This window comes from Acanthaster planci, linkage group LG01, assembly GCF_054643075.1.
Source record: "Acanthaster planci isolate LZ-2023a linkage group LG01, COTS_SCS, whole genome shotgun sequence".
NCBI lineage: Eukaryota > Metazoa > Echinodermata > Asteroidea > Valvatida > Acanthasteridae > Acanthaster > Acanthaster planci.
The window spans coordinates 24465340-24489056 of record NC_141777.1 but is presented as its reverse complement, the minus strand read 5'-3'; the positions used below and the strand labels follow the sequence as shown (position 1 = coordinate 24489056).

General features: G+C 40.7%; 2 protein-coding genes across 4 annotated transcripts in view; one reads left to right on the top strand and one right to left on the bottom strand.

Annotated features, from left to right (window-relative positions):
- Positions 1 to 16363, top strand: part of xpo1 (exportin 1) — a 29864-nt gene extending 13501 nt beyond the window's left edge. For all 3 annotated transcript variants that reach the window (XM_022249118.2, XM_022249120.2, XM_022249121.2), the window contains 15 exons: positions 1730 to 1888; positions 2440 to 2643; positions 3891 to 4029; positions 4490 to 4593; positions 5141 to 5375; positions 5853 to 6016; positions 6323 to 6457; positions 7546 to 7650; positions 9531 to 9716; positions 9977 to 10099; positions 10256 to 10496; positions 10947 to 11081; positions 11778 to 11940; positions 12314 to 12413; positions 13032 to 16363. In XM_022249118.2, the coding sequence (XP_022104810.1) occupies positions 1730 to 1888; positions 2440 to 2643; positions 3891 to 4029; positions 4490 to 4593; positions 5141 to 5375; positions 5853 to 6016; positions 6323 to 6457; positions 7546 to 7650; positions 9531 to 9716; positions 9977 to 10099; positions 10256 to 10496; positions 10947 to 11081; positions 11778 to 11940; positions 12314 to 12413; positions 13032 to 13178 (2340 nt within the window). In that variant the 3' untranslated portion in view covers positions 13179 to 16363. The remainder of the gene's footprint in view (positions 1 to 1729; positions 1889 to 2439; positions 2644 to 3890; positions 4030 to 4489; positions 4594 to 5140; positions 5376 to 5852; positions 6017 to 6322; positions 6458 to 7545; positions 7651 to 9530; positions 9717 to 9976; positions 10100 to 10255; positions 10497 to 10946; positions 11082 to 11777; positions 11941 to 12313; positions 12414 to 13031) is intronic.
- Positions 16364 to 17780: 1417 nt separating this feature from the next.
- On the bottom strand, positions 17781 to 23659 carry LOC147800587 (protein FAM161B-like). The gene is made up of 3 exons (XM_087144502.1): positions 21607 to 23659; positions 20997 to 21096; positions 17781 to 20582 (listed from the first exon to the last, which is right to left on the bottom strand). The coding sequence occupies exons 1-3, from the start codon at positions 23625 to 23627 to the stop codon at positions 20259 to 20261; spliced, it is 2445 nt and encodes an 814-aa protein (XP_087000628.1). The 5' UTR covers positions 23628 to 23659; the 3' UTR covers positions 17781 to 20258.
- Between the last annotated feature and the right edge of the window lie 58 nt (positions 23660 to 23717).

Here is a 23717-nt window from a genome sequence, read left to right as displayed (position 1 = left end):
GACGACATCCTCCAAAAGTATCTAAAAAGTGATGAACACCTGTCTTAATCTAATGTATAAATTTCTACATATGGCAATTCACAAGAAAATTATGAACAATTCACACAATCACAACGTCAATGTCCGTGTATCGTGTGATAAGCGTGCCTGATGCATCCAGACCAGCAGACGCTAAACTTTGTGCTACCAGCAGAACAACCTCAAATTACATTCATGAACAAGGAAAATACGTAAATAAGAAACCAAGTTCTGTGAATTAACTTGCAGAAAATCTCTTGCAACATAACATCGACATGATCGATGTCTTTCCGGCCTGCAGCCTTTTGCATTCGCAACGTGTACGGCTGATGAAGAGCGTTTATGTACAGTACATTCAGTACATGTACAGACTGGTACTGGTTGCTACATTTCCATCACGCATTCTTTTCATTGGGTGCAGCGCGGAGGGAACCAAAGCAGCTTCGTTTAATGCATAGAGCTTTGCGCACGTGTTTTTACCACTGTGATAGCGAAACAAGACTGTTGATGATCCGCCAAGAATTATGGGGTGATTTCACCATGCAGCTATTAAACACATGTACACAAGTAGCGCTGGGTGACAAGCGAGCAGCCCTGATGAAAGCCTTGGGCGTAATTAATGTAATTCTAACACAAAACTAAAAAGAGCCACCAGAGCCACCAGGCTGGATAGCTCAGTTGGTAGAGCACTGGTACGGTGGTCCAGAGGTTGCAAATTCAAATCTTGCCCCAGCCAATTTCTTTGTTCCTCTTTATAATCTTTATAAGCACCTAGTCAGTTTCCCTATATAGTTTCTTTCATAACATAAACTAATAATAAATCAGACACCATAATCCCATATATTTTATATATATTTTTGTATATTGATATGTTGGTTGGACGCTTTGTCTGAGCATCTTTCATTTTGTTCGGACAAACACTATAAGTGCTTGGAAAATGTCCGATGTCCGACCGTTATTTCACGCTCTGTACATGTATATGGAAATGGTGGGGCATGTATGAGGTTCTTATGTCAAACTGCTTTTTAGTATACTGATTTAGCTATGTGAAATTATTTAAGTGCTAACTCCCTGCGTGAAGTGAAGCTTGCTGGCATGGGCAGATCCTTGCTTGAACACAAGCCTCTGAAAATCTTGTTTTTTGCACACCGCCTGTAACATTAAAACAATGCATCAACGAAGCCGGTATGTCATAAACCTAGATGCACAATCAGTAAATGTTTTGAATGGTGTAATGAACACAAATGCTTGCACATTGTGTTGCAGATGAATTTTGCTGAGGCCTTTTAATGAGTAATACTACTGGTGGAAAGTGTGCTTACATGCCATTTAGATGTGCTGAACAGTGTACAGTATTTAGGCATTGCATTCAGAGTACATGAGGCATTAGTTCCATTGTATTCAGTATTTTCTGCAAATTCATGCATGAATGCAAAATACCTCTGCCCAGGAGGTTTCAAATTTTCCTGGCAGGAAATGATGAGTTAACGCTCTAGATATTTAATATAGCTCTGTAGATATACCATAGGGTTGCTGGTTATTAGTAGCTTGTACCAGTATACTGCTAAAATCATCTGGGCACCAGTCTTTCCCAGCATACATCCTGTAATGTTTGGGATTATTTCCAGGGTAAATCACAGTCATTGCTAACTCCTCAATACTGTGTCTAAATTGAAAAATTTTTGCATTTTTGTTCCCCATTGATGTTTAGATATTGCCACTCACCACCAACATCAAGAGTGCATATGCCGACGGAAAGGATGAGGATCAAAAGTTCGTCCAGAACTTGAGCATGTTCTTGAGTACGTTCTTCAAGGAACATGTGACACTGATCGAGAAGAAGATGGAGTTGCATGAAATACTCTTGGAGGTGAGAAATATATTATTTGGCTTCATCAAAATTTCTTTTGCACATTTAGCAACAATTAACCACAACACTATTTCAGTAAGGAACCTCTTGAGCCCACCACTGTGCGGGAGCAGAGGGACACCCTTTTAGTGAACTCGGTGTAAAATCTCATGCAAAGTAATAGTGGCTAGCATGGGCATTGGCAGGATTTTCTTTTTTAGGGGGAAGAATTTTTCCGGGAAGGGTAAACTGGTAATTTTCACCCTTTTTTTCCATTTACTTTTCTGCTGCTCTTTCATTTGGGGGAGGGGTAGGCATCCCCCTTGCCCCCCTCCCCGCAATACCCTGGTATACCCTCTAATCCTCCCACATGTAAATGTTTCAAAACCTGTCAGTAATGTACAATCTACATTTACCCCCTTCTTTCTGCATTCACCCCCTTTTTGTCAAGACATACAACATACCCAAAGCCTCTAACTCAACCAGAATCTGGCCAAAATTGATCACTGTTCGATCCATCAGTGAAGAGGGTCCCCTCCTGATCAACCTTTATACTCCATCTTTTCAACCAGGCCCATCATTACCTGCTACTGATTTCGGAAGTGGAGGACACTGAGATTTTCAAGATCTGCCTGGAGTACTGGAACACGCTTGCCTCGGATTTGTACCGTGAGAGTCCCTTCTCCTCTACCACACCATCCTCGCCACTGCTCATCGGCAGTGCTACACAGGAGATACCACCCAGGCGGCAGCTCTACCTGGATGTTCTGTCCAAAGTAAGCATGACTTCTTATTCAGGTGCAATGGTAATCAAGAACCTTTCTGATTTGACACATTATCACCGAGGAGAGATGAGATATAGTAAACTCCGACTAAGCTGGCATCCCGTAACCCATCATATCATCCAAGTCGGCCATTTGACAAAAGTCCTGATCGTCTGTAATGCATTTCCATTGAAAATTTCATTTCTAAGTCGGCATTTATGGGTCGTCATTTCGTATAAGTCATTAAGATTTTCTCAGTCCCTTTTCCACAAAACCACAAAAATTTCTTTGTGTAAGTCGGCATTAAAAAAAATCGTGCTCCAGTATCAGTTTCCTTCGCCGCGGTTGCCAAGAAGTGACAAGTCCCGTGTCACACGGCCAGCATGAGTACATCAATACCAATAACCCCTCTAGTGCTACATGCATGCGCTCTGCCCATTTTGTGGGTCACCTTATTGAACGTAGTCTGGTTCCCTGCCCAAAGATTCCCTGACGACCCTTGATAATAATTTTTCGGGTAGTCAGAATCATCGGGTCTGGTATCCAGACTGTATTGAGTGAACTTAACCAATGCGGGTGTGTGGATGAGTGTATGTTTTTTTTTACCGTAACTGTATCACGTACATGTACCTACTGCACTGTCGAGTCGTGATGTGATATGCAAGTGGCTTGCCGTCCTTGCTTCGTCCTTTGGGGCACATGGTCAATTGTCGAATTTGCAGCCCGTGAGGATGATAATCGAGAACGAATTTGCTGGGATTGACCATGGAGGTAGAAAAAAACAGGGTTAATCAAAGCCATTGAATTAGTGCAAGGAATCATAATGTACATACATGTAGGCAATACATGTGTACGTGTAAGTCAGCAAAATGACGACTTATAACACAAGTCGGAATTGGTGTAAGTTGTCATAATTTCTTGAGTCCCGAGAGTGCCGACCTAGCCGGAGTTTACTGCATACTTTTTTCTATTCTGAAATCTGTTGAAACAGAGGACATATTTTCATTGTGAAAAATGCTCCACTGCGGCTGAGAATCCTGTGAATGAGGACAAGAAACAGAGTTAAGGGTGGGAGGGGAGCAAAGTTTTGAGAAATGCCTTAGTAGTTTGCATTTACTCAGTAGTTTGTCACGTAAGGCATGATTTCTTCACAAGCTAAGCATGCTCAGTCATGAATAATGTCTGCAACGGTTTCTTTGCAGTGCCAATTACAAATTCACATGGCACATACAGTATAACTAATACTCTGTTACCATCAGGTGCGACGTGTGATGATCTCCCGCATGGCCAAGCCAGAAGAGGTGCTTGTGGTGGAGAATGAGCAAGGAGAAGTGGTCCGGGAGTTCATGAAAGACACCGACTCCATCAACATGTACAAGAACATGAGGGAGACGCTCGGTGAGTTAACATTATTGAAGAGGTCTGCCAACCAGCCTCTCATTTAGTGTAGCCAGGGTGCATTTCACACACTTTCAATAACAACCAACGAGTTAGGTGATGTATCTCGCAATCCTACATTTGAGCTGGCCCAAGAAGATCGGTTGCAGAATCAAAATATGTGCGTTTTGGCAACTCTGGAGATCCCCTGGGTGCACATTATTACTGACAGGTTCATTAATTCTTTCAAATTCCTTTTAAGGAGTCCAGTGTGCAGGTTGCTGTGGCCATTGTTGGAAAACAAGTTGTCATCATTTTCCATACACGCAGTGGACTGGAGCATCAACCACTCTTACCTCACTGCCAAGATGTACACAATAAACATGCAAATTGTTGAGTAATTTATTGCTGTTGGAGGAATGTGGCTTTGTAATGGGAGACTGTTGGAGTGAAATTAAACTTGTGTTTTTTTGTTTGACAGTTTACTTGACACATTTGGACTATGCAGACACAGAGCAGATCATGACTGAAAAACTGACACTGCAAGTCAATGGGGTAGAGTGGTCATGGAAAAACCTGAACACAGTAAGGAGTTTGAATTAGGTTTAAATCTTTCAGAGAGCAGTCTTAACTTTTGCATTATGTTGTGTCTTTGTGTTAAATTAGTGAATACTGAGGTATTGAAATTTGGTTGTAATTTTTGTACAAAACAGACTCCAAAATTTAGGACAGATGACTCATTTGTCAGAGGTCTCATTGAGTTTGGTAACAAGAAGTAAAAGTAAATAACAGTTATAGCAAACCCTGACAGATCAACTTATCAAATATTTTTACCAGCAAACAGGCCAAGGTGAGATCACCAACCGTGATATCTATCAACACTTTGAACATTGAAACATTAGTTCCAAATCCCAGTGCCACGTTGACTTTGGCCCTGGGTTATGAACAGGGTTTTTAGGTTTGTTTGGGTCCACACTGTCTCTCTAGTTGTGTTAAGCCCCTGACACTAAAGCGTAGCAGAACATACAAGTTACTGTAGGGTTGTTTAGTAACCAACTACCTGGTTTCTAACATCCCGTGAAAGTGACAAGATATCTGATGTCCCAGCTCCTCTGATCCCTCACTTCTGCAGCTGTGCTGGGCCATCGGTTCCATCAGCGGCGCCATGCATGAGGAAGATGAGAAACGATTCCTGGTGACTGTCATCAAGGACCTCCTGGGGCTGTGTGAACAGAAACGGGGCAAGGACAACAAGGCCATCATCGCCTCCAACATCATGTATGTGGTTGGGCAGTACCCCAGATTCCTCCGAGCCCACTGGAAGTTCCTCAAGACTGTTGTGAATAAGCTCTTTGAGTTCATGCATGGTACGTAAAATTTATTCAGTGCTCGTAGGACTGGGATGTAATTAATATGCTATGTACTGCTTATAATATACAGTATTCATTAGGACTACTGAAAGTACCCACTTTTAGGAATATTTACACTTGTGCACATTGTGGGATTGAGACATTTTGCTGGAGTAGCATAACATTAGACCAGTTTAGGATAGTAAAACAATATTTTGTGGGTGCCCAAGTAAACTTTGATATTTGGAACCTTTATTTTGAATGTAGATTGTGTAATGAAACAAAGAATCGTGTTTCCGCTCATCCAGAGTTATGTTTAGCACATTTTTTTGCTACTTTTCCAGTTCCTTGAACTTCCCCAAAAATCCTACCACAGAACTGGTCAGAAATTCTTTTTCAGCCTGTTTCTCGCTAAGTGATTGAGGTGGAAGTGATTGTCTTCTTGTAAATCGCGCATTCCTGTGATGAATGCCTCGAATCTGAATGTTTTTTCAGAAACACACGACGGCGTGCAGGACATGGCTTGCGACACGTTCATCAAGATTGCCCAGAAGTGTCGGCGGCATTTTGTGCAGGTCCAGGTCGGCGAGGTGATGCCGTTCATTGAGGAGATCCTGAACACCATCACAACCATCATATGTGATCTTCAGCCCCAGCAGGTGAGAAATGCACCCATGAGGAATCAGTGCTTGTTGGTAACGCACATTGTCATCACAGTATGTCCTAGTGGTAAATGCATAAATGTAGCCCCAATCCTTGGATTGGAAAGTTTTGAAGCTAGAGTGATCCACTACTAAACGTTACAGTTCCCAGTACTTAAGTTGGAGGATTGAGGACTGTTGGGGTTAACTTGGCAGAGGCTGATGCTGTTTAAAAAGTTAAGTGCACGGAGAGGACCACAATCTAGTGTTCCTTTAAACATGTGTAACTTGGAGGCTTACTGATTAAAACTTGCTCATTCATAGGTACACACATTTTATGAGGCAGTGGGATACATGATTAGTGCCCAGACAGACAGTATGGTACAGGAGCACCTGATAGAGAAATACATGCTACTGCCCAACCAAGTATGGGATGGAATCATTCAACAGGCCACCAAGGTATGTTCATGGAAAACTTTCCCTTCAACTTGCACTTTGGTAGTGAGATTTAAATTAGATTTCAATTTTTTCTATTGAAGCTGATTTTGTGGTTTTTCCTTTTAATCATAACCCCCCCTAATATCTTCATTTTCCCCCTTTTTCTCAGGCTATCCAATTACTTGTCTGAAATAGAAATGGTTCAGAGGCTCAGAGTTTCTGCACTTGAATACGGGCATTTCACAACAGTGCGCCTCCAAGAGTTTGCAACGCATTGGCCAATTACAATGCACGAAAATTGTCAACCTAATGCACGTTTGGAAATGGTTGAAAAATTTCGCGCATTGTGATTGGCCAACACGTCGCAAACTTTTGGAGGCGAACTATTGTGAATCGCCCGTATTGTGCTGACAAAAATATTCATTTGGAAAGCACATTGTTGTGCATGGTGTGCAGGAAACAGTTTGTTGTTGGCAAACTAACGGAAGACCACTAGAAAAAAAAACCACTGATAATGCCTGCCAAGTCATATGACCTATCTGCCCTGAGCTGAAGTGCACCCCCAATTGGCGAAAGAAAGACCGGCGGTTACAAGCAGGTTCTTGCACACATTCTACATGTACGCAAAGACCATATAAGCTGGGATAAATTACTGGCGCGTACTCAGCTTGCTCCACGTCAAACGCGCATATAGTTGCACTCCTCTTTGCGCGCCTATGCAGTGAGTACCATAAAAAACACACCCTCTTGTATTTCGCTCGGAGCGGATAGAGGGTATCAAACATCAGCAAGCATAGTGTCCTCCCTTAGCAAAGCGTGTTATATGTGTTTTTTACCAAAAAATAAAGCTGACCGTCAGCATAGCGCTGAGATTACCGACGTACAGAGTGCTGTACTGACAATATGCTTTTGGTAAACAATACACATGCATGTCACACACGTTGCTATGGGAGAACACCACGTTTCTTGATGTTTGATACCCACTCTAGGTCATGTGACTAAGTAGACACAATGAGTCAGTTGCACTCAGTACTAACTGCAACAGAAGTGCATGTGAATTCTCCTAATGAAATTTATCCATTCCCATTTTTACTTCTCATCTTGTTCAGAATGTGGACATTCTTCGTTCCGAGGAAATTGTGAAACAGCTTGGCAGTATTTTGAAGACAGACGTCAGAGCATGCAAAGCAGTCGGTCATCCATTTGTTGTTCAGGTGAGTTTCACTGCTGGAACTTTGACGCTATTTATATACACTTAAGAAATTGGGTCCCACCTTGTGTTGAAGTGTGCACATATTCAAATATCCTTCAAAATACTTGCACACTGCTCTGTTTTCCAATTTTGACTTATGTGAGGTCGTGGATTCCTTATTCCATTAATTCGGGTGTGTGGAAGAACTTGAAATTCATTGTTGGTTTCTCACGTTTGTAGCCAGTGGGTCTTCCAGGTTTTGTGAAAGCATTTTATTATATTTGGCATGTTCTTCATAAAATGAACCAAAATTCAATCCGGATGTCATTTTTCAAAACTTCTAAAAGAGTGACTTTGATCATGTAAAATACAAATTACGGTAGCACCTTCAGGTTTATAAAAATAATTATTTGGGGATAATTTGGCGTAATGTATACATTTTCTGGACATTTGGTAGGCTACCAGTGCAAATCAAACGGAGTTGAATTCATTTAAAGTTTTACGTCACAGTGTTTACACCAGAGGACTTGATTTCAAACTTTCCTCAACCAGGAGAATTCAGTATATTTTTCGACTGAAGTATTTTAAAGCACCTAAGAAATAACTTCAGAAAAATATAAGTCACCAAAAAAAGAGCACAAAATTGACAGAAAATGATGAGAAAAATTTGTTTCTCTTCTTTCTTTTACTGTTTATAGTCACTTTCACTATACCAGCATATCTGCCAGGTCTTATGCCTTTCAACCACCAAGAATTATCTTCAAGTTTGGCTGCATCAAAAATTTATAATGAGTACAGTATGCTCATTGCAAACGTCATATTTGACAGAATTTTGATGACGTTCAAAAATTTTGACCAAAAGTGCATGACGTACAGGAATGCAGAAAACGCTATCACATGTAGTGATTGAACATACCATACGCTTATTTTGGAGATTTCCCCGCTGAAAATTAAATTAAAATTAACAACTCTGAGCATTAAGTTTTCATCATGAATCGTATTTTATGTCTTGGACATCATTTTTCTCCGAACCTCATTCAGAATGACCGATTTTCCTTCGAATGTCATTCAGAATGACCGAGTTTCTTTTGAAAAACCTTGGTCTGAAGAGAAAAATTGCGGAGCGTTACCATTCCGTTGAGGGGCTCATGAATATCGAATGAAAAAGAGGATGCACTATCTGGGTTGATGTCAAAGGTCAAACAGGACACGATGCTGTGAAACGTTTCTCTATCGGCGCCGCAAGACAATGACGGAAGCCGCAAATTTGCCACGATCGGCATTTTGGACTGGTTTTCGGAAATGTACGTGAAGAAATGTGATTGGTCCAGTTGTAAAAGGATGATGGTTTAGCGGTGCTTTTTTGCACTTCTTAAAACTTATGTTGTACATCGATTTGGATTTTACTTGCTGTTTTTGGTAGTCGATTTTTTTGACACTAATGACAGAATCAAATGACATTCGCGACTGCCGACTTCGGGACCCGATTAATTGTGAGAGGTGTTTTGTAATTTCGTGATTGTAGTTTTAATATGTGTAAATTTTATCACCTTTCACCACATATAAATCTGTGTAAAATAACCATGGAGATTGTCACTCCTCGGTAAATTTTATTGGCTAGGATTTCAACAGGTTGTTCACGTCCATCAAAAATGCTGAAAGATTAAGTTGAAAGATGGACACGGTCATCATTGTTCCAGATATCAGCCATGACTTCCCTCATAATCAGACATTGGGAATTAATTCACTGCTGTTGACTTCAGGAAAAATTAACCCTCAAAGTTGAACATTATCTAATGGTCCATATTTTGAGGGACCTGCTATTTTTTAATTGTCTAGTCTTGTGAAGGAAATAAAATTTCTGTTTTTTACATCGTGCAAAACAAATCTATTTGTCAACAGTTGGGTAGAATCTATCTGGACATGCTGAATGTGTACAAATGCATGAGCGAGAATATCTCGGCAGCAATTACCAGCAATGGGGAGATAGTCACCAAGCAGCCACTAATTCGCAGCATGCGTACCGTCAAGAAGGAAACCCTCAAACTCATCTCAGGTTGGGTCAGCAGATCTACAGACCCAGTTATGGTAAGTCTCTCACCAAATTGTCTTGACAAGTTCATCAAGAATTTGTTTCCTTCTGCATTTGCAGTTGAGAGATGCTTTTTCTTTAGGGTGTTTCTAAATTTGAAGTTCCGTGCCGTTACCTGTAGAGTCACAGTTCCATGTTAAATCTTCAAGGTGTAATGAGGGACATTTATCTTCTGTAGGTTTTCTTTGGCTCGTTTGGGTAGTTCAGCTAGCTGTACTTAGAAGTTAGTTACGTTCATTCATTTATTTATTGGCAGGTTTGTGAGAATTTCATCCCACCTTTGCTGGAGACAGTACTGGCAGACTACAAGAAAAATGTCCCTGCTGCCAGGGAACCAGAAGTCCTGAGCACAATGGCAACAATCGTCAACAAGCTGGAGGTAAAAATGTTTGATTTTATAGACAGAACAAAGTCTTCAGAATTGTACGATATTGCTCTCCTGTAAATGGGAAAATGCCTTAGCTCTCTGTGCCAAGATATCTACCCCTGCTGCAAAAGAAGTGGTAAGAACTCTGGAACTCTCACTAAACTACAGAATCATATCACGGACGAGGTCCCCAAGATCTTTGATGCCGTGTTTGAGTGCACCCTGGAGATGATCAACAAGAACCTAGAGGAGTACCCGGAGCACCGTACCAACTTCTTCCTGCTGCTTCAGGCCGTCAACAATCATTGCTTCCCGGCACTGCTGAACATCCCAGCCCGCCAATTCAAGCTGGTGCTGAACTCCATTATCTGGGCGGTCAAGCACACCATGCGCAATGTCGCAGACACCGGTATGAATGAAGAATTTCTGATGTGATCAATAAGAAACATACTGGCCCTGGTTGTTTCTACCGCTAATAACAGTTTGCCTTCGTCCAGTGTAATGACATTATTGGTGTACGCTTAGTGCTTTCCAAAAGCTTTTGACAAAAAGCTTCATTCTTCTCCTGATACATAACTCATAGCCATAATCTCCTTGTGTAGATATATTGTCATCTCGGTCTTTGACTATGCACCAATGTACTAATGTACATCATCCTCTGTTCAAAGCCTCCTCAATCAGCTGCCATATGTACTCTGTGACAGTCTGTGAATATAACCGTTTGAAATTCATGGAAAGAGCAGAAGCGCTTCACCCTCATAAAATGTCATTGGTAGTAGCTATCAGTGTACATAGTTCATAATTTTTTTGATATAGTTGACAGAAGTGGGTTTTATTTATTCTTTTTTCTTGTGTCCAGGTCTGTCTATCTTGTATGGATTACTGCAGAATGTGTGGCAGGACAACTCAGCAGCACAAGGCTTTTACCAGACATACTACACCGACGTCTTACAGCACGTCTTGTCAGTTGTAACTGATACATCGCATACAGCTGGTAAGTTAAAAAGGGGCAGTCCTTCCACAAATGATGTGAAACTTTTGAGATGTACTTGGTGGCGGCAAACATTCTGGTCCTTTTCTATTTATTGCTTTTTTTTTTTCATTTTTGAGTTAATGTGCGTATTCTCAAAATGACAGGAGCAATACCAGTCTGGTTACATGGGACAGATGTATTTGTCCCCACAAAGGTTTAAAAGTTTTTCAGTGGATTAACCTGGTGAAATCAAATTATGAATAAATATATTTTAAAAAAGAGTTTTGATTGATACTGTCTGTGCAAACCAGTTCTGCACACCACGTCCATTGACAAGATAGTTCGAATTGTACTGTAACAATTTTGGATGGGAGTCTCTGTTTGTGCTTGCCATAGGGATTGAACAAATCCTGGCATTCAATCACCGTAGATCCGGAAAGCCTGCATTACTGGCAAGCATATTGTGCCAACCATTTTACAAAAATAACTGATAAGTGACATTTTCCTGGAGAGTAGCTGGCACAATGCTCATACCATTACCATTCCTGATGTCTACATTGATTGTATGTCTGGATTCTTCTACCAGCCAATAACAACGTTCAGGGGCTTGCTTTGATCGGAACTTAGTGCACCCAGTATGCTGGGCCCAGACCGACAGGAAAATACATGTAGTTTGTGCAGATAGGCGAGTATTACTATGCGAACTTTGACCTGCAGGTTTGACCATGCATGCCAGCATTTTGGCCTACATGTTCAGCATTGTGGAGACCAACAAGATCACAGTGCCACTGAGTGCAAGCCAGGGCAGCCAGTCTAATGAGTTATATATCAAGGAGTTTACAGCCAGTTTGCTGAAGTCGGCATTTCCCCATCTTCAAGAGTAAGTCAGAGAAGTATTGCTATCAACCTGCTAGACGTAGTTGATTTACCTTTACTGACTAAATCAGAATGTTGGGGAATTAAATTTTAATGATTTTCACTTAGAAAAACGAATGAACAAAACAGTTCCAAGTGGTTATATTTTTGGTTCCTGGTTTGAAGTTGATGCACTCATGTCAGCGGACCATTTAGGTTTTTGTGCAAGAATAACATCACACTTGCAGTGGGACCAGTTGGTGTACATTTGCAGTGGTACCAGTTGGTGTTGAGACAGTGCTCAACTTGCATGCATATTCAACCAATGCCATCATTGGTATTGTCTTGGATATGATCCATTATCAATCGTCACACAACGTCTTGGATTACCTTTTCAGTGTCCAAATCCAGATATTCGTGAAGGGCCTGTTCAACCTCAATCAGGACGTCCATCCGGCCTTCAAGGAGCATCTGCGAGACTTCCTGGTGCAGATCAAGGTATGACATGCTCAAATACATGAGGCCGAAAGCAGATGGTTGGCTGTCACAGACCAAGCTCTGTTGGCTCCCTATCATTGTGTCTGACCCTTCGATTTGGCAGACGTCTTCATTTCTGTTGATTGTCCATTTTGAATGGCACAACAAAATCAAAAGGGGATATGCAAACAACAGTACATGTACATGTCACAAAAAACTGAAACTTCAAAAATATGTAACACCTAAGTGGCCTATGAAGACCTATTTATTTTACCTTTATGCCCACTACTGTACATACCCCTAAACTATTCACTGGCACCCCCACAAACACGAAATGAAAACATCTGTTGGCTAATTGTTGGTCATCTTTTTCTGCCAGTAGTTAACATTGCCATTATTCCTATTGCTTTAATATTGCTTTGTCATTGCTTTGTCATTGCGCTTACATTTTGTTAATATCAGTGTGAAATTTTCACTTCTTTTAAAACACACTGTGAAGGTGCTTTAATGATTTTATATGAAGGATTATTAAAGCTTTCTTTTAAGTTTGATAAACCTGTAGCAGTTCTCAGGTGTTTTTGTGGGGGGGGGATGGGGGATCAGGTGACTAATCATGTGGCCCGGTTTCTGTTCTTTTAGGAAATTGCAGGTGACGATACATCCGACCTGTTCCTGGAAGAGAGAGAGGCTCAGTTGAGGCAAGCTGCCGAAGAGAAACGCAAGATCCAGATGTCGGTGCCGGGCATCATCAACCCCCACGACATGCCGGAGGAGATGCAGGACTAGGGGAACCATTGCACCTCTCGAACGTGCAAAGTCTGATCTGCCCTTGTGATGAAGAAAGAACTCGTTGCTGCATTCGCAAATGCGTGACCCTAGTCTTGAAGACAGCTTCCAGAGACAGCCATCCTTGAAGCATTTGAAGAATATAGTGCAATCGTTGCCATTAATGCCACATTGTCATTTGCCTAATAAGATTGAGCTATGAGGGTTAAGATGAGCAGGATCTCTCAGAGATCATGTTGCAGAAAGACTCCCTCCTCTCCTTTTTTAAAGGAGGAGGTATTATCAGCCAATGTTTTGTAATTTGGCTTGATTTAGATCATGGTTGCATGCTAGTAAAGATTATGTCACCGTACATCTGAAGACCAGTGGACAACGCATAACATAGTCAATTTTTTTTATATCTGTGCTGACCAAACTCAAGTGGTTCACATTATCTGTGCAGATTTCTGACTTCAAAATGTTTGCATTAACCATAGGAAAGAAAAACACAAATTACCCTTGTAATTCCCACTTTTGTGAACTACTATCTTGGCTGGTTTTCACTCATATCCTGTCTCAGTTTGCTCTGCCAAAAGGGAACAATCATGGTTCGGTGGCAAGAGAAGAAACCTGATTTTGGAAATGGAGGTTGAATCCTGAATCATTTTTCATTTTTTGTACGGGAGAATTATTATTCAGTTTGTACATATCTGTATAAAAGGTAATAGTTATTGGGTCATGTACATGATTTTTGATGCCAAAATTAAGACATGAAGTACATACAATGCTTGCATGCCAATGGAGAATTAGAGCCAACATTAGATTGAGATGGAACACACAGTACAGTGGAACAAATATCAAGGTATACATGTGAGTCTAATTATTGGAAGATGGGTTGTAAAACACTGGTTAATCAAAGCTTTGAACGAGTGTAGGTTTCTGTTTTAAACAAAATTGTCTAGTGCTTAAAAGAAGTGATGTTGATAGTGGCACTAGAGAGGAGACCGGAATTGAAGTTAATAATAGCCTTCCCTACTGACGCATTCGCTGTTGATGCTTTGTGGGATTTCCAGTCATATTGACTGTTTTCCTAAATTTGATACATAAAATGTACATAGTATAAATACGTTTTCAAAAAGAAATTGTTGTTGTTTCTTATGTTGGATGGAAGTTGAGCGGAAAACATGCTATGAAGGTTCCTAAAAATCATCATAGTGAAGAGTGTGGATGTGAAATTGTTGAAAATCCTTTGTAGAATTTTGCATTGAGTGGAAGGTTGTGTACAGATTTTGTTTCCACTAGGTTTTTGTTGAGTAGCTTGTGCCTTAGATTGCTGGTGACTATTAACAAGATTTCTCTCTGAATGTCTTTCCCCCTCTTTCCCCGAACACCTTGACTCTGTCCATTTCATTTGTATTTGAGTAGAAGTGGTAATTTTTTTTTCACATTTTTTTTACCAAAGATGTAAAAAAGGAAAAAGTATCAGATTGTTGGTCACATAGTACTTATTACAGAACTGTTATTATGCAGAGACAAATGGATGACACCCAAGCTACTTTTTTGACTTTCTAGCGACTTGACAGCAGGTTAACTCTTCAAATTTAAAGACACACCTTGCTGCATTGTATTAGTAAAGATGACTCTTCCACTTCAGACATCATAAAACTTTTCAAGAGTATAATCCTTACGGAAGATGTGGAGAGATTCTGTGTTGCTTGCATCATAAATACTTTCTTGTATTAAAGGATATCTATGGAAAGAAAATGGGGCTTACAAGTTTGGTTAGGGCTGTATGTAACACGGGTCAACTTTTTTCAGTGCCTATTCTGAATATTTGTAGCAATACCCCTTCCTTATAACAGTGACCATACCTGTTTCTTTCTGTTTGGGTACGTTTTGTGGCACTGGTGGATGTAGTGAGGGGAACATGATTACTTGGATTATTTCTTAACCTTGCCCATGTAAGATTGAATAGTCTGCAGCAGTTTAGCAGGTGTTTGCTCTTAGGCACTTACAGCTTGGTCAATACACCTGTAAGATAATGCCATGCTTTGTCTACATGTGCACTTTACTATGACAGTCAGAGGGGCCATGATCCGTCAAGCCCCCATAGAGAAGTGCACGTGTAATCAGGATCTGATTTCTATTGCACTACAGTGGAGTATACACAGACTTAAAATTTGGACTGTACGCACGCCCAGTGGAGTGAGGTTTTTGGAGATGGAGATAATGAACATTGTTACAAAGAATGATTGTATTTGAACATCTTACCTAGATGTGTAGGCATACGTATCTGTGAATGTTAGTGTTAATGCCAGCACTGATCCTGTGCATGATGCGTACACTTGGATTTTCTGAGGCATATGGCCATTCAGTGGAACAACCTGACCAAAGTGTTTATCAAGTCCAAATGAAAGTGAGTACCAAGTACCAAAAGAAGACTGAATTATATAGACTACAGAAATTCCAACAGGTACTGTTAATTTATTTTGTAGTGTTGTGGCTTAGACAATTTCCAACAGAAAAATTTTGGGCCCTTTTCTTTGGCCGTTGTCAAATGTAATATGAAGGAATGGTTTGTGACTTGTGTATTCGGGCACGGTGTATTGTGCATGTAAAATAAAGCAACTGATATTTGTATAACAGGAACTAGTTAGACTTGCCAGTTTGTTTCTCTTTATTTAGAATTAGTAGAATGCAGCAGTTCAGTTTTCTGGGATTTAATATATGAGGGACATTTTAAGAAGATCAGTGTCTCAGAAAAACTTATTAGGAATCTAAGGCTGCATCCGAATCTCTTGTCTAGAGCTAGGTCTAGATCTTCACTCCATTGGAAATGCGTGGAGACGCGTAGACAATAGACCCAGCCATAGCTCTGAAAGCCTGTTTTGGACACGGCCTAACATGAATAAGACCCACTGTAATATTAGCTGCTTATTTCTGGACAAAATGAGAGAGGAAAGATAGCAGAACCGTGCATTTGAGCAAATGTTTAATTCACAGAGTTGTCTCTTGTCTTCTTTGTTGAATATTTTTATATATATGTATATTTGTGTTAGTATTTTGACACGTTAATGTCCCAGGCATGTGCACCGTCCATTCTGATGCTTGCAACTCCATCGTTAAAGCGTAAGAGTGAGACATTTTTGTTATGGTTGCTAAAACTCAAGAGTCCTAATAAAATTATTCTTTTACTGGAAAATTTATGTTGACTTTGTGCTTGGTATTGTCAACATCCAAGGTGCTTTTCACAAGATATATTTACTTATAGTATTCAGGGGCCTATTTTTAGGCTGGTTTCCAGTCTGCAAGATTGCCATAGCCCAATAGACCGATTGCACCTGCTATTAAAGTCACGTGACCTACAGTGGGTATTAAGTATCAACAAACACGGCATCCACCTAAAGCAAAGTGTTTTATATGTATCGTACCAAAAATAAAGCCGATGGTAGGTACCTACTCGGAATACTGATGGGCAGAGTACTATACTGTAAATCGGCTTATGTAATTGCACTCAAAACACAGGTTGCTGTGGGGTTGGTACCAGAGTTGTAATGACTGGAGTCAATGACTTGATTCAAGTCCAACTGGTCACAATTTTTGGCGACTCGACTCAAGTCCCAACGGGGAAATGACTCAAGTCTGCGACCAAATGACTCATCTTGACTCAAATCTCTGATGGAGACTTGACACAAAAAAAGCAAAAATTTTTTGTGAAAAAAAAATTTGAAATTGTACCCACTGTGCTACTCTCATATCGATCATATTGTATTTTGTTCAAAAATTTGTGACTCAGATTGACTCAAATGTACTTTACTGCACAAAGAGACTCGACTTCTTGACCTAATGACACCACTGGACTCAGTCTCTGAAGTTCTTGCCTCAGGAGGTAAAAAACAGATGGGCAGTGATTGGACGTTAATTAGCTTATCTGATGAGTTGATTAGGAAACAGGTTCTACGAGGTGTCCTTCTGAGGCCAACACTACTGACTACTGATTAAAAATCATTTGCCATTCACTGTAGTCCAACTACCCTTTCTCTGACACATCTCAAGGGTCTCAAGAATTGATAGGAATGCTTCATTTGCAGGTCAAGAGAGGGGAACAGGGGCTATGCCCCCAACCCAAATTCTTTGTAGATAATGAAAGGTGATTTGGGGAGGACTCGTTCATTTCTCTTTATTCCAAGTGTGGAGACTCAAACTGTAGCATCAGCCCTAATAAAAGTCATAAAAGGCCACATATAACGGTGCATAAAAAAAATCCAAATTTTATGGGACCCCTCTCAAGAAATGTGGCTCTGGATCCACTGTTGAAGATGATGTATTTTTGTTAGCTGTCCCCAAAATTATATTGCCCAATTATAGGAACAGAATTCTCTTGGCCAGTCATCAGCAAGTGTAAACATTGCAAGTAGTTTGCCGACATTTTCTTTGTGCTTCACCAAAATTATTAATTAAAAAATTAAAATTAACAGTTGCTTGGGTTCTAAAAACCTGAAATTAGTGGATGACCACAAGGTCATTGGGGTTAAAGCACAGGAAATAAAATTACATGTAATAACCAGAAGAAAACACAAATGAACAAAAGACGAAATGATGATGCATTAAAAGACAAGTATCTACTAAGGCGAATTGTTTATTTTTTCATGAAGCAAACAGCACAAACAATTCAATTTGAACTACAGGAATAGACGAAGCATAAACTCCTGCGAGGATACATGTAAGTACATACACCGAACAAGTGCTGACTGGAGTACACATATCAGACAGATACACTCCATCTGAGGTGAAATCTTGGCTTCCAGATGTTGTTGAAGCTTTATAAGTGATAACATACTACTGTGAGAGGGTATTAACCAGGGCTGAGATCTGAATATCCACAAACTAATGACAACAAGTCTGAGTGCCCCACAGAAGTGTAGTGTCTAATGGTATACAGTGTACATTTATGTTTGCTTAAAGGCATCCCTTAAAATACCAATTTCGAGTGTTCTATATCAACTTTTGATAAAAACAACTTTTAACTCCAGAATTTTCCAGATTGTTAAAGGAGATTGTTGAAAAATCCTGAAATCAGGAAAATCCAGATGATAAAGTCCTTGAATTAGGAAAAGGTGTGACAAATCTCACCCCTGGCTACAACTATGGACCACCAAAAACGTGTTGTTATTGTTGCTGGAGGTTTGTGGGTGATAGCGGTTCACTGTGACAAGGCCCTCCTGCAGCAACTGAGTATCACCGTAAACCGATGACGTATCAACTTTTTGAAATCAAGACCACCTGAAGTGAAGCCAAGGATGCCTTGCAATCCTTGACCGAGTATTAAGTGAACATCTTTTCTGTTCATTCCCACCACCGGTATATTGTGCCAGTAATAAACACAAAGCTTTCCTGTCAAATGTGACGTGGGGGGGGGTTACACAGCTCTGTGTGCAAGGCAGGGTGCAAGAGGTAATTTATGTCATGTGGCATGCACGAGGTATTAAATTTTTACTTTGTATGCTTTATACTTTGTATGCATACATCTGCATACAAATCCTACCATCTGTTTGAAAGTCCAGAAGCATAACCATTCTGGCCCAGTACACCCACATTCATTGCTTCAGTATCCGTAATTGGAGATGTACACGTAAGCTGAAAACTAAACACCAAATTTTTTACAAATCACTACTTTGCAAGTACATGTATATAGATCTGAAAAAATTCTGTTACAAGTATACAATTATACATAACTTTCAATATTGAATTTTTATGAAGTATTTACAACTTACTTTCTTGTATACAATTACAAAATTTGTTGCATTTGTAATTCCTGAATTGAAACACTACTGTGTGCAATCACAGAAAATAAACATATCTGCATATCACTTTTCTATGGATTTGGATGGGAATGCATGCCTTGGCAAACTAGAAGACTTTTCTCTTTTTAAGGCTTACATGTACATACAACAAGTAAACATTTAGGCACTTTCGAATGAATAACACACAATTTGATACCAGAATGTGTACAAAACATGCATAATGTGCACCTGAATACAATTTATGTTCCCACTAGTAAAAACGCAGAAACTATCCAAAAATGATTTTTGATTTGCAGGTGCAGTAGTTTGTCACCTGACACAGCATACATGTACATTTAGCTGCTTGCAAAACTTCTTGCATAACTTGTATACATGTATGCTTTAGGAATCATAGAAACCTTAATTTACATCTTTTCATTAAACCTACAGGTACTTACATTATGTGTCGTACTCTAACACTTTTCTTCTGAAGGTGACTTTCTACAATTTCAGTAAACATATACATGTATCTATTCCATCTTTTTCAAACCATTTCAAATAACCTTTGAACCCTGGCATGTACTAAAAATATGGAAATGTTAAAAAAAGCCAGACCTTGTGGGATTGTTCTACGATTGAAGGAAAAACCCATTACATGTATTTGAAGGCTAGCAGTGAAAAAAACAATCAGTGAGTTTACAAGCAATGACGAGTTGGAGATGACACAAAGAACCAAAGGAAGAGGGCCACATACCATGAACACAATTGCTTTGCTAAAATGACATGCTAAAACAGAAAGTAGCTGTTTGCCAATCACAAGCAATGCATATCAAATGACATATTGGCTGCTAAACCTGTCTTTACCAGAAAAATATTTGTTTAAGCTTAGCAACTTGTCCCTGCTAAGCAGCTCAGTACAACAGACCTCTGTACTGATGACACCCATACTTTGTGTGTACTTTTCCTATGCTGCCCAGTGGACCTTGGGCCTGATTGGTTATGTAGGAAAGTGTACATGTAGAGTATGGCATCATCAATGCAAGGCCCTATTGACCAAATGGCTATCAGCATATCAGCCCTCAAACACTGAATGTGTAAAGTTTAAAGGCAAAAATAGGTCATTCTGGCACTGTAAGATTTCATTATTGTGCTGAGGCTGTAATCAATCATTTGGGTACACGGAGGACTGTGGCTGCTATGTGCAAGGTGTGACATTTGATGCCAACTAACAGTGGTGTGTCATCTTCTGTGACTTCATTTTTCTCATACACATACCAAAGACCACAATCATCAGCTCTTGCCAGAAGCCCCCAAAATCCTACATTTCAGCTTCCTCGCTATGAATTGAGCTGATGGATCTATTTTCATCATCGTCCTCCTCGTCATCAAAGTCGTTGTCGTAGCTATGGCTCCCTCCCTCCTGGTGTGACCCCATTCCTCCCTTGGCACTGCCTAAAGACACATCCACATCATCTTGTCGGCCAAAGGTCAGATCTTCGTCGCTGTCGTCAGGATAGTCGTACGACCGCATGGATGCCTGGGTGATACTACCACGCCCTTTGCGAACCAGGAATTCCTCATCCAAGCCTGCATCTTGCAAAGCCTGTTGGTACTTCTTCTCAGCCGCTTTCTTGGCGTTGACCTTAAGTTAGGAAAAGTGATTGTATATGAGAATTAGTTTGTTAACCAGTTTTCACTATCAACCCATTAGATCTTAGACAGCTCTGATGTGCTCAATCGTTAACTCCTTATATAGCTAGAACACTTTCCTGGATTTTTGTCTTTGCTTTTTAACAGCACTACATTAAACTGCTGCTTGATGCAAAGAATTGCTTCAAAAACAAACACAGAAAGACAAACTGTACTGCAAGGCCAAACATAAAATAGTTGTGTTTCTGTGTACCCAACTTAACCTAGAAAATCATGCATCTCTTTATTCAAAAGAATCCCCCCTCAGAAAAAGCATTCAGTCTCCCCTGAAAAAAATATTGGTTCTGGATCAATATTTTTAGAAATGACAAGATTTAATAACTGAATGTCTGTGACAAGTTCTCACCTGGGATTGTTGTTCAAAGAGCAGCGGTCGAGATTCCACCCTTGACATCATTTCCTTCAGCTGCTGCTCGTATTCAGCTTGTCTGGACTTCCCCGCTTGGCTACAGATAGAATTGAAGCAATATACCAGACAACTGATTGGCCAATACTGTAACAAAAATGAAGCACAATGGTCCAATGGGCCCCCAATTTCTTTTTTTATCTTTCTGAAGAGATTAGATGCAAACATGACATACATGTATGTCTAGTACTGCTTGTTTAACAGTGGAAATGGTAATATGTGCATACATTGTACATGCAGCCCCCCAAAAAGTACGACACAATGGAGTCTATTGATCATGTACATGTATGTATGCAGCCTATTCTTCTTTTGACAGAAACTGGAAACTATGAACAAATTTGTCCCCTTGTTTTCAGTTGAAAAAAATCTTTTCACAAACAAAAGTTAGCTTCGATAAAAACTACATATTTTAGTGTAAATCCTACGGGAAAATCAATGTCAGCAACATTTGCACAAAGGGAAGGGAAGGGATACCGGTAGGTGCATGCCTTCATTACAGACCTTCTGGATATCAACCCAAAACAAGTAATGCCCAAATTAAATGTCTTACATGTAATTCTGCAGCTTGGTTTTACTGCTGACAGAAAGACTCTCCGAATTGTCGTTAGCTAAGGCCTTCCTGGTGATGAACTGCTTTAGTTTCCTGTCTTTGATCCTTTTCTGTCTCTCCCTTTCTGCCTCTTCTCTCTCCTTCTCTGCTTTCTCCCTGAGGGCCCTCTCTGTGACGCTCTTCCTCATTTTGGATGCTGCTGTAGTCTTAGCTGGGATCACATCTTCCGAGATGTTAAGAGAGCTGCGAAGACTCAGTGACTTGGAGCTGGATCCCCTCAGCTTCTCCTTCCGCTTTTCTTCCTCCTGCTTCATTTCATCCAGGATTTTATTCATCTTGGACGGGATGCGGGCTGTGCGTAAGTTGAAAGGCTGCACGACTGTGGGTTCCTTTTCTCGCTTCTTGCGTTGCACTTCCTGTTGAAACTGCCGGTACAGTTCGTCATAGTCGGGCACTTCACCATTGACCTGTGGACGGAACTTGTGTTCCGTGGTGAGAAAGGCCATCTTCTCTCGACTCTTAAACAGCTTCTGCCGCATTTTTCCATCAGTGTACTCCTTACCACGGTGCTGCATGTTTGGAGGCAGTGATGACTGGCGCAGCATCTCTTCTGATCGCATTTTGATCCGAATTTTTCTGTATTCTTCCTCCTCAAGGATCCGGTCGGATACCGTGGGGTCAAACACAGACTTGGGGATCTCTTTGGCTTTAAACTGTTTGGGCTTCTTTCCTTTGGCCTCTGTTAGTGGCAGTGACTGAGATCTGCGGTGTTTCTTCTTCTCTTCTTCTCGTTTCACAAAGCTAAATGGCCTCTGCTGTGACAACAGGCGGGTTTTGCTATTCTCCCGATTATTTCTGCTTCGTTCGATGTCTCTTTCTTGGATTTCATCATACAGCGGCATAAATGTGTGCACTGGCGCCGGTGTGGCCTTAAACTTTCTCTGACACTCTGCCTCCTCCGCTTTTTCCTTCTCAGCCAGCTCTTGCTCCAACTCCAAACAGGCTCTGGATTTGGTTTTCTCCTTCGTCGCTTCTCGCTGTGTCATCTGGAAAGGTTTTGGAATGGTGATTTTGGGGGACCACTCCTTGGACTTGACACTCCCTGTGCTCCTCACTGATGATGCTCTTGAGCTGCTCCTTACTCGAGGAGCATACTCTTCCACAGAAAAGTCATCCCACATCCTATCTACCATGTCTTGGCTGGTTGAGTAAGGCTTTGACAAATTTTGGGTCCTTCGACTTTGAGTGCTCATGTTGCTGACATCCAACTCTGATCCACTTGTGTCTTGACCACTGTCACTGTTCCAGGTGATATCACTCCAGTTTTCTGTTAGCATGCTGCGGCGTAAACTTCGTCTTGACTTGCCTGCCCATGCCGTTTTAGGGCGGCCAATGGGAGGCTTTGCAGACATGTCCTTCACATGATCCTTCTTTGCTGACCAATCATGGCTTTTTGTGAACTGTTCAATTTCATCATCAATGTGACAAAGTTTGTGGTCTCCAATGTAGACAGGCCCAGACTTTGTAAAGGGTGGTTCCTCAACTTCAATATTACTTCCTGGGACATCGTGTCCATTCAATGTCAACTTTTGATCATACAACACTTCCAATCTATGCAATGTTTTCCTGTGTTCATCCTTCATTTCTGTCAGCTTCCTGTAAAATTCTTCATCAGTGTAGGAGTCGATGTTGTCTTTGAGGCTTTCGAAAAGCTGATCAGGTTGTAGTCTCGAGTGTTCGTCTTGATTGACAGGCTCACGTTGACCGCCGTCATGGCCGTCTGAATAATCGTGGCCATTGTCAAGATTGTGAACATCGCCGTAGCCATAACGGATGCCGTTTGGGGCAGTATCGTTCACCAATTCTCTTTCTTCATCTTCAGTCCGTTTTTCACTGTATGGCTTGAATGAGCCTCCTCTCTCAGTGAAGGTGGCCGCAAGCCTACTTCGAGGATTGATCGGCAGTTTGACACAAGAATTTGTTAAAGCAGATAAGCTGTGGCCGCCCAATGCAGTTGCCATGTTGGTTTCCACCAAAGCTATTCGAATTTAGGAATTTTATTAATAGTGTTATTGCAGGACAAATATCATTTCAGTAGGTAAATATTTTTT